Raw genomic sequence first — 12118 nt, forward strand, 5'->3', positions numbered from 1 at the left:
CCATAGACTTACAGAGAGACCCATAGACTTACAGAGAGACCCACAGACTCACATAGAGACCCATAGACTCAGACAGAGACCCATAGACTCAGAGACCCATAGACTCACACAGAGACCCACAGACTCACAGAGAACCAGACTCAGACAGAGACCCATAGACTCACACAGAGACCCACAGATTCACACAGAGACCCACAGACTCACAGAGAACCATAGACTCACACAGAGACCCACTGACTCACACAGAGAACCATAGACTCACACAGAGAACCATAGACTCACACAGAGACCCACACTCACAGAAAACCATAGACTCAGACAGAGACCCATAGACTGAGAGATCCATAGACTCACACAGAGACCCACAGACTCACAGAGAACCATAGACTCACAAAGAGACCCATAGACTCACACAGAGACCCACAGACTCACACAGAGACCCAGACTCACACAGAGACCCATAGACTCACACAGAGACCCACAGACTCACACAGAGACCCATAGTTTGTTGTTCTTCCCCTGCACCTCCGAGTAGCACGGTTTGGCTATGTACAGTGTAAAAGAAGTTCGTGCGTCATTTGTGGTCAGGTCGCTTCTGTTTCAGAGTTAAATAGCGGCAGTGTGCCTTGGTAAAAAAAAAATGTGTTTGTAGTTTAGAATCGAAAAATATTTTATTATTACTGCAGGAAGAATCCAATGAGCTATAAAGCTCTTTTTTTTCCACAGATGTCCGGTATGGTCACGGGGTAAGAACGTCACAGCAACAAGCAGTACAAAAACGCACGATAGCGGTGCAAAGTACAAGAAAGGTGAACAAATCACTTTCAACAAATAAAAATATACTAAGAAAACTGAACTTCCTTCGTTGTATCTTACCAGGTAAAGCCCACTTAAGAGGTCTTTAACTTATTTTTTTAGAAGCGACCTGGCCACAAATGATAGCCGCTCAACAAAGGTGGCTCCGTCGTCATCGTCGTCATCGTCGTCATCGTCATTGTCGTCGTCAGCATCGTCAGCATCGTTGTCGTCATGGTCGTCATCGTCGTCGTCGGCATCGTCGTCGTCATCGTCGTCATGGTCGTCAGCATCGTCGTCGTCATCGTCGTCGTCGTCATCATCGTCATTGTCAGCATCGTCGTCATCGTCGTCATCGTCGTCGTCATTGTCGTCGTCGTCATCGTCACGTGGAACTCCTCTTTACAGCGGCCCAACATCGTCCCGAATGATCCAGAAGTGCGCGCGCCCTACAAGCGGCCGTGGGTGTCAAACACAAGGGTCGGGGACACGCGTGGGGGGGGGGGGGGTAATCCTATCACCGTTTTTAATTCACGAATGCGGTTTCCATTCATGTTGTAAAATGGGGGGGGGGAGGGGAGGGGTGTGAAAACATAAACCTATGCGAAACAACGCTAACTCACACACATGATGCACCTTCCCCCTCGCCACCGGAGCCTCATCTCTTACCCAGCAGCCTGTGTGACGAGCCTGCCGACTAACTGCCGACGAGTCCCATAACGTTGAACCGGTGGGAGGGGTTTGCAGCCCCTGTGAGACAAGCCCGGCTACTGGCTGCTGATGAGACCCATGACGTTGAACCGGTGGGAGGGGTTTGTCGCTCCCTCGCTCGCTCAGTAAAACGCCGCCCCACAGCGTCGCTGGGACCGACACCACGAGGAGCAAGATGACCGCCGTTATCAATCTCTTACATTCCTACAAATGTATCTACGCTGTATATAAAAAAAAAAATAATAACAAATTCGCCCGTTGAATCCACGGCGGAAAGAATTCTGAAATCCTCTCGCCCCTCTGTGGATGGGTGGCGGGCCATGGTTAAGACAATTGGTAAGCCACGCGTGATAGGTGGGGAGGTGGGGGCACAGCTGATCAAGTTATAATTCTGATGTTGCAGCCGTGGGGGGCGGGGGAGGGGGGCTATGCAAGATCGCAATGAGAATATTGTCTTTATACTGGTAGGAGGAATCCGAGGAGCTATACAGCACTTGGGTCAGAGATGTCCAGCATGGGGGGGGCACGGGGTAATAGCGTCACAGCGTCACAACGTCACAACGTCACAACGTCACAGCGTCACAACGTCACCTCACGTCACAGCGTCACAGCGTCACAGCGTCACAGCGTCACAACGTCACAGCGTCACAACGTCACAGCGTCACAACGTCACAGCGTCACAACGTCACGTCACAGCGTCACAACGTCACAGCGTCACAGCGTCACAACGTCACAGCGTCACAGCGTCACAACGTCACAGCGTCACAGCGTCACAACGAACAAACAATATGACAACAGGTCAAAGGTAAACAAACCAAAAAAACATCCCCATGGGGGGGGGGGGTGGCACGTGCCCCCACAATGATCCGATCGAAATCCCTCATTTTGATTGGATTATTGGGGTTTATTAGTAATACATCGCCATTTTGCGACCCCCCACTGCCACTGTGTAGCATATTATTACGTGCCAGGGACTCTATGAGATGATAGGACAATAGTCCGAGTCCATAATTGGCAAGAAGTAACGGCAAAGCAGTTATAAGTGACTCACAGAATTGTGCGCAGTTGCGTATACAGTCCACGACTTCCCTAAAGGCATTCACCTTCAGCGAGCGCGATGCCGATCACACAACGCTGTTCGAATCCGACGCTCGATCGATGGCTGAGCCATCGCCGCACACGCGTCGAATAGAAATCAAGGGACAACTCCTTACTTACTAACAACTCCTCTATCATTGTTCATTGCTGGAGGGGTTGTCCCCCCTTACCTGAAAATCCTTAAATCCTGGCTCTGCCATTGTCTCCACCCCCCCCTCCGCCCCCCAATGCGACCAGACATTGCCCCCACTGAGGCATCAACTTCTTTTTTCAAAAGCGACCCTGGGCTACCACAAAATGACAGCTCCACACAAAAGTCGCCCATCATCATTCTGGACATTTGTCCATGTGTGTGTGTGTTGGGTGATCGTGTTCACTTTCCCTACACTTTGCACTCCCTCTGGTGTTTTGTTTTTGTTTGTGTGCGCGTGCGGACTGCGTTTGTTGTTGCGCTAACCTTCTGACCCCGTGCCCCCCTCACTGGACACCTGATGGCTCAGCGGATTCGTCCTCCAGCGTAGAACACGGTGGCAATGTCTCCTCCCCGAGGGGGTGGTGGTGGTGGGGGGGGGGGGTCTTAGCGTGACGGCGATTAAAAAAAATTCGCGAGAATTACACCGGACGCGAGAGTCATTTGGCGTCGGCCGATCGCGCCGCGTGAATCTGCCCATGTGGAATAACGACGACAGAATTGTGACTCTGTTAACGGTAAAAACATCGCAATAAGTAAACAACAACAAAAAGAGACCCCTTTAAATCTTGACTTAAAGCTTTCGTGACCGCAGGAATTCATATTCTTCGGGTCTTTCGGTGAAGCCACGTAGATAGAAATTTTTTTTATAAAAATATCACGACGTTTCGATCGCAGCGCAAGCAATCGTCACCAGGTGAAGAAACAGCGCTATCTTTTTCACCTGATGACGATTGCTTGCGCTGTGATGGAAACGTCATATTTGTATTATTTTTTTCTAGCGCTATTTTTTTCACCTGATGACGATTGCTTGCGCTGCGATGGAAACGTCGTGATGTTTGTATTATTTTTTCTAGCGCTATCTTTTTTCACCTGATGACGACTGCTTGCGTTGCGATGATTTTTGTATTATTTTTTTCTAGCGCTATCTTTTTCACCTGATGACGATTGCTTGCGTTGCGATGGAAACGTGATTTTTGTATTATTATTTTCTAGCGCTATCTTTTTCACCTGATGACGATTGCTTGCGTTGCCATGGAAACGTCGTGATGTTTGTATTATTTTTTTCTAGCGCTATCTTTTTCACCTGATGACGATCGCTTGCGCTGTGATGGAAACGCCGTGATTTTTGTATTATTTTTTTCTAGCGCTATCTTTTTCACCTGATGACGATCGCTTGCGCTGCGATGGAAACGTTGTGATGTTTGTATTATTTTTTTCTAGCGCTATCTTTTTCACCTGATGACGATCGCTTGCGTTGCGATGGAAACGTTGTGATGTTTGTATTATTTTTTTCTAGCGTTATCTTTTTCACCTGATGACGATGGCTTGCGTTGCGATGGAAACGTCCTGATTTTTGTGTTATTTTTTTCTAGCGCTATCTTTTTCACCTGATGACGATTGCTTGCGCTGCGATGGAAACGTGATTTTTGTATTATTTTTTCTAGCGCTATCTTTTTCACCTGATGACGATCGCTTGCGTTGCCATGGAAACGCCGTGATTTTTGTATTATTTTTTTCTAGCGCTATCTTTTTCACCTGATGACGACTGCTTGCGTTGCGATGGAAACGTCATATTTGTATTATTTTTTTCTAGCGCTATCTCTTTCACCTGATGACGATCGCTTGCGTTGCGATGGAAACGCCGTGATATTTGTATTATTTTTTTTCCTATCTACGTGGCTTTACCGAAAGACCCAAAGAATATGAATAAAGAGCCCTTCCGGTAACCTGTCGAACACAAACGATGCGTCGGCCCGGCGCTCCTTCGGCAACCGGCCTCAGCGCGAACGCTCCACCGTCTCGTGGATGTTCCCCTCTGACACGCCGCCCCGCCGGTTTAGTGCCGCTCCGGTAACGAATTGGCCGCTGGCCACTTTCCGTTTTACGCGACAGGCCTCCTCACTCATTGCCTGCGTCGGCGGATTTGACGACACACGTTCACATCTACGTGATCCGACCCAAAAAAAGAAAAAAACTTCATCACGATTCTACGTCTCTCGAACGCGCACGGAGCGCCCGTTTGAATGTTGATATCGCTTCCCGTATTCACTTGCAAGTTGCTCGCTCGCTGGTTTCGGGATACCCTCACAAAAATGGACAATTGGGGTTCGAACCCAGCGGTGCCCCCTCCCCCCCCCCCTCTGTTTACGACACCATCGACATTTATCGATACTTCGATTTGACGAGCCGCCTCTCCCTATAGGGTCGATCCCCATTGTTTCCGTTCAACGATAAATGTCCGGCTGACGGATGTGTTTTACGACATCACGCGGACCCGGCCAATCGGAGCGCAAGTTGTTGGACTCGGCCGCAGGCCTCAGCCAATGAAGCGATCCGGCCGCTCCTGTGAGCGGTTTTGAGAGCAACCGTCTGCCACCTTTTCAACGTTTTTTTTTTACTTAAAAGTTACGATCGATAACACTGCCCCTGCCCCCCCCCCCTCACCCCCAATGAATATGAAGGCAAATAAAGTGAGGAAAACTATTGAATTAAATTTCTCCCACCCGCAACGTCTCCGTCAACCCCTTAAGCCATCCATCAGCTTGGCCTAAGCCTAAGATTTTTTTCTTCATTTTGTGCTCTAATGCACCTGTTTATGCTCGACTTATTCATCGCTTATCCACGCTCCTCTCCGCATGAATGCTTTTCATATGTTCCCGTGACATTCGTTTATTTAAAAAAAAACGTCACGAGCCATTGCTTATGCGGCAAACCCCGAATCGGCCATCGCGCCCCAGCGAGTGACCCCGCCACGCTGATCCTTAGTTCGGCTCGAACCGTTCAACTCCCCGGAGGTCACGTGCGGGGGTCAGGTCACGTGCGGGGGTTAGGTCACGTGCGGGGGTTAGGTCACGTGCGGGGGTCAGGACACGTGCGGGGGTCAGGTCACGTGCAGGGGTCAGGTCACGTGCGGGGGTCAGGTCACGTGCGGGGGTCAGGTCACGTGCGGGGGTCATGCCACGTGCGGGGGTCAGGTCACTGGGGGGCGGGGGTCAGGACACGTGCGGGGGTCAGGTCACTGGGGGGGCGGGGGTCAGGACACGTGCGGGGGTCATGCCACGTGCGGGGGTCAGGTCACGTGCGGGGGTCAGGTCACGTGCGGGCGTCAGGTCACGTGCGGGGGTCAGGTCACATGTGGGGGTCAGGACACGTGCGGGGGTCAGGACACGTGCGGGGGTCAGGACACGTGCGGGGGTCAGGTCACTGGGGGGCGGGGGTCAGGTCACGTGCGGGGTCAGGTCACTGGGGGGTGGGGGTGTGGGGTGGGTGACACGGGAGCCTCAAGAGGTTTAGAGCCACCGCTCGAGTGGGAGTCCCCCCCCCCCCCCCATCTGCCAGCCAGCCAGCCAGCGACGCGAGCAAATCAATTGCCGGGCCCAACTCTCCTTCACTAATCGTCGTCGTCGCCATCGCGATCCACGATGCAGATAGCCAGCCCCCCCAGACCATCTGGATGATCCAGACGGTCTGGAGGCCGATGATTGATCCTGACCATCTGGATGATCCAGATGCCGATGATATCCGGATGATCCGGATGATCCGGATGATCCGGATGATCCGGATGATCCGGATGATCCGGATGATCCGGATGATCCGGATGATCCGGTTGACCCGTTGGCGAACTTCACACGGAGCCAGCCTCGGACCGGATGAGCTCCAGCAACAGCTTGATGGCGGGCTCGTCTGCACGCACGCACGAGACAAAGACAAAGATCCCCCGTGTAGCCTTAACAGACTGTTTGGGGCAAGTGCTGTGAGCGAGCAGTGCCCATGAAGGCCGGCACGGCGGCGCACGAAGGGGGTGGGGGGGGGGGTGGTGGCCGTCGCCACGCCCGGCCGCCTTTGTCTCCCCACTGGTGATGCTTACTACACACCGCACCGGGTAATCTTTTGAGGCTGAGTCCACCTAAGGGGAGGCCCGGAACCGGTTCAGATAATCGTCACCGGTGTTGGCAGCGAGCGGGAATCGAACCCGGGTCGCCGGGTTCGTAGCGCAGCGTAGCGCTACACCGCTACACCACTGCTCCAAAGACAAAGATCCCCCGTGTAGCCTGAACAAACTGTTGGGGGTGTGAGTGAGTAAGCAGCACCTAGTAAGGCCGACATGGTGGCGCACAAGGGGGTGGGGGTGGCCAGCACCACGCCCGGCCGCATTTGTCTCCCGAGTGGCGATGTTTACTACACACTGCACCGGATAATCATTCGAGGCCAAGTCGACCTAGGGGAGGCCCAGGACCCGTGCGGATAATCGTCACCATGAGCGGGAATCGAACCCGGGTAACGGGACGTGGTGCTGGCCACCCACCACCCTTCCGTGCTCCGTGCCAGCCTTCGTGAGTGCTGTTCGTGAACAGAACTTTTTTCAAAGTGCTCGGCCACAACAAATGAACCACAACGATACCTTTGATGATCGCGTAAATCACCGTCACGCGGATTCCGGTCATTATCCTCACAGCAGCAGCAACAGCGGCTTTTGACTCAGCCATCGATCGAAGATGGTTACCGCATCAGATGCGCTTCTGCGGCCGTCTGGAATGCTCTGCTTTCCGATATTAGGAAGCCACTGGAGCTGTGTATTTTATATCATCTAGATTGAAAACTAATTTCTTTAGAACTGCTTTTGTATATAGTATGTTGTCCTTCTCCCCGTACCTCCGATTAGCGCGGTTGGCTAGTGACGGTGTGAAAAAGAATTTCAACATACGGGGACTCCTCTAATTACGAACATTCGACTTACAAACTTTCAGAGATACGAACAAAGCTGGTCCGTAATGTCCAGCTGCATGTTTGGACCGAGAGTCGTAAGCTCAACCCTCGCGCAACAGATGGCGGTGGTGGAATCTACATCTGCAGAACGTGAAGAACCAGTGGCATCTACGTCTGTAGAACGTGAAGAACCAGTGGCATCTACATCTGTAGAACATGAAGAACCAGTGGCATCTACATCTACAGAACGTGAAGAATCAGTGGCACCTACATCTGCAGAACGTGAAGAACCAGTGGCATCTACGTCTGTAGAACGTGAAGAACCAGTGGCATCTACATCTGTAGAACATGAAGAACCAGTGGCATCTACATCTACAGAACGTGAAGAACCAGTGGCATCTACATCTGAATAATGTGAAGAACCAGTGGCATCTGCAACTGAAGAACATGAAGATCAAGTGGCATCTACATCTGCAGAACGTGAAGAAACAGTGGCATCTACATCTGCAGAACGTGAAGAACCAGTGGCATCTACAACTGCAGAACGTGAAGAACCAGTGGCATCTACATCTGAATAATGTGAAGAACCAGTGGCATCGGCATCTGAAGAACATGAAGAACCAGTGGCATCTACATCTGCAGAACGTGAAGAACCAGTTGCATCTACATCTGCAGAATGTGAAGAATCAGTGGCATCTACATCTACAGAACATGAAGAACCAGTGCCATCTACATCTGCAGAACGTGAAGAACCAGTGGCATCTACATCTGTAGAACGTGAAGAACCAGTGGCATCTACATCTACAGAATGTGAAGAACCAGTGGCATCTACATCTACATAACGTGAAGAACCAGTGGCATCTACATCTACAGAATGTGAAGAACCAGTGCCATCTACATCTGCATAACGTGAAGAACCAGTGGCATCTACATCTACAGAATGTGAAGAACCAGTGGCATCTACATCTACAGAACGTGAAGAACCAGTGGCATCTACATCTGAAGAACATGAAGAACCAGTGGCATCTACATCTGAATGTGAAGAACCAGTGGCATCTACATCTACAGAACGTGAAGAACCAGTGGCATCTACATCTACAGAACGTGAAGAACCAGTGGCATCTACATCTGCAGAACGTGAAGAACCAGTGGCATCTACATCTGTAGAACGTGAAGAACCAGTGGCATCTACATCTACAGAACGTGAAGAACCAGTGGCATCTACATCTGAATAATGTGAAGAACCAGTGGCATCTGCAACTGAAGAACATGAAGATCCAGTGGCATCTACATCTGCAGAACGTGAAGAACCAGTGGCATCTACATCTGCAGAACGTGAAGAACCAGTGGCATCTACATCTGCAGAACGTGAAGAACCAGTGGCATCTACATCTGAATAATGTTAAGAACGAGTGGCATCTGCATCTGAAGAACATGAAGAACCAGTGGCATCTACATCTGCAGAACGTGAAGAACCAGTTGCATCTACATCTGCAGAACGTGAAGAATCAGTGGCATCTACATCTACAGAACATGAAGAACCAGTGCCATCTACATCTGCAGAATGTGAAAAACCAGTGGCATCTACATCTGTAGAACGTGAAGAACCAGTGGCATCTACATCTACAGAATGTGAAGAACCAGTGGCATCTACATCTACAGAACGTGAAGAGCCAGTGGCATCTACATCTACAGAATGTGAAGAACCAGTGCCATCTACATCTGCAGAACGTGAAGAACCAGTGGCATCTACATCTACAGAATGTGAAGAACCAGTGGCATCTACATCTACAGAACGTGAAGAACCAGTGGCATCTACATCTGAATAATGTGAAGAACCAGTGGCATCTACATCTACAGAATGTGAAGAACCAGTGGCATCTACATCTACAGAACGTGAAGAACCAGTGCCATCTACATCTGCAGAACGTGAAGAACCAGTGGCATCTACATCTGTAGAACGTGAAGAACCAGTGGCATCTACATCTACAGAATGTGAAGAACCAGTGGCATCTACATCTACAGAACGTGAAGAACCAGTGGCATCTACATCTACAGAATGTGAAGAACCAGTGCCATCTACATCTGCAGAACGTGAAGAATCAGTGGCATCTACATCTGAATAATGTGAAGAACCAGTGGCATCTGCATCTGAAGAACATGAAGAACCAGTGGCATCTACATCTGCAGAACGTGAAGAACCAGTTGCATCTACATCTGCAGAACGTGAAGAATCAGTGGCATCTACATCTACAGAACATGAAGAACCAGTGGCATCTACATCTGCAGAACGTGAAAAACCAGTGGCATCTGCAACTGAAGAACATGAAGATCCAGTGGCATCTACATCTGCAGAACGTGAAGAACCAGTGGCATCTACATCTGCAGAACGTGAAGAACCAGTGGCATCTACATCTGCAGAACGTGAAGAACCAGTGGCATCTACATCTGAATAATGTTAAGAACCAGTGGCATCTGCATCTGAAGAACATGAAGAACCAGTGGCATCTACATCTGCAGAACGTGAAGAACCAGTTGCATCTACATCTGCAGAACGTAAAGAACCAGTGACATCTACATCTGAATAATGTGAAGAACCAGTGGCATCTACATCTGTAGAACGTGAAGAACCAGTGGCATCTCCATCTACAGGACGTGAAGAACCAGTGGCATCTACATCTGCAGAACGTAAAGAACCAGTGGCATCTCCATCTACAGAGCATGAAGAACCAGTGGCATCTACATCTGCAGAACGTGAAGAACCAGTGGCATCTACAGGAGATTATACAACTTGTAAAGCCATCCCCCCGTGTTCAGTGTACACGCCCTACAACGGCGTTTGACAGGGAGTAAAAGTTGGGACTTACGAACAGACACCTCTGGAGCCCAGCTCGTGCGCAAGTTGGGAGCTCTGTTAAAGGCTACACGCTGGGGACCTTGGCCCATGTGCGTATCCCGTACCTTGCTGCGGGAGTTTGGGATTCGCCATCTTGCGCTCAAGAACGGAGTCAATGGCGGCGCGCAGCTCCTTGAAGATCACTCCCACGCGTGCTGGCGCCTGCTCGCAACAACAACAGCAGCAGCAACAACAACAACAAAAAGACAAAGCGAGTGCTGTGGGCGAGTAGCACCTACAGCGAGGCCGGCGCACGACACACGCACGCACCAGGACCGGTTCAGATAATCGTCGCCGGTGTTGGCCGCGAGCGGAATCGAACTCGGGTCGCCGGATTCGCAGTGCAGCGTAGCGCTAACCGCCGCACCACCGCTCCCCACTGAACACACAACCATTCTCCACTAAGTGGCGGTGACGTCACCACGGCGCTTGTGCCAGGCCATGTGCACGTTAAGGCCACGTGAAGTGCCGAACGCCCGCTGGCAGGACGTCACCGGTCAGACCCAGGTGCCATTCCCATTCTCACAAAGACAAAGATCCCCTGTATAGCCTCAACAGACTGTTGGTGCAAGTGCTGTTAGCGAGCACCTATAAAGGCCGGCATGATACACGAGGTGGGTGGCCAGCACCACGCCCGGCCGCCTTTGTCTCCCCCAGTGGCGATGTTTACTACACACCGCACCAGGTAATCATTTGAGGCTGAGTCGACCTAGGGGAGGCCCAGGACCGGTTCAGATAATCGTCACTGGGGTGTTGGCCGTGAGCGGGAATTGAACCCGGGTCACCAGGTTCGTAGCGAAGCGCGCTAACCGCTACACTACCACTCCCCACATGCACGCACACACACACACACGCACACACACACGCACACACGCACGCACACACGCACACACGCGCGCACACATGCACAGACACGCACACACACGCACAGGCGCGCACACACACCGGCGCGCACACACACCGGCGCGCACACACACACACAGACGCACACACACACAGACGCACACACACAGACGCACACACACACACACAGACGCACACACACAGACGCACACACACACACAGACGCACACACACAGACGCACACACACACACACAGACGCACACACACAGACGCACACACACACACAGACGCACACACACAGACGCACACACACACACAGACGCACACACACACACAGACGCACACACACACACAGACGCACACACACAGACGCACACACACACACACACGCGCCACCTGGAGACTCAGGCGACCCCCCACCGCGCCGGCTGACCTGGAAGTGGATCCAGCCGTCGACGCTGACGAGCCGCTCGCGGTGCCGCACGCCGATCTCTCCGCCAAACAGCACGAGGGGCACGGCCCCCACGGGGGTGCAGTCACGCACGCTCACGCGGGCGTACTTCACCTGGCAGACACCGACACGCAGGTACCACACGCACACCACACACGCGCACCACACACACCGTACACACCACACGCACACACCACACACACCGTACACACCACGCCGTACACACCACACACACCGTACACACCACACACACACCGTACACACCACACACACCGTACACACCACACACGCACCGTACACACCACACGCACCGTACACACCACACGCGCACACCACACACACACCACACACCACACACATGCACCGTACACACCACACACCACACACGCACCGTACACACCACACAGCAACGCACGCACACGC

General features: G+C 51.8%; 1 protein-coding gene across 1 annotated transcript in view; it reads right to left on the minus strand.

Moving 5' to 3' along the window:
* Positions 1-3676: 3676 nt before the first annotated feature.
* DHX29 (DExH-box helicase 29) overlaps positions 3677-12118 on the minus strand; it is a 61163-nt gene continuing 52721 nt past the window's right edge. The window contains exons 29-31 of the mRNA XM_076063217.1: positions 11678-11809; positions 10466-10562; positions 3677-6481 (exon numbers count right to left, since the gene is read on the minus strand). Coding sequence (XP_075919332.1) covers positions 6423-6481; positions 10466-10562; positions 11678-11809 — 288 coding nt within the window. The 3' untranslated portion in view covers positions 3677-6422. The remainder of the gene's footprint in view (positions 6482-10465; positions 10563-11677; positions 11810-12118) is intronic.

Source organism: Petromyzon marinus, chromosome 1 (assembly GCF_048934315.1).
Source record: "Petromyzon marinus isolate PM22_M1 ecotype Great Lakes invasive population chromosome 1, UKy_Petmar_22M1.pri1.0, whole genome shotgun sequence".
NCBI classification, from domain to species: Eukaryota; Metazoa; Chordata; class Hyperoartia; order Petromyzontiformes; family Petromyzontidae; genus Petromyzon; species Petromyzon marinus.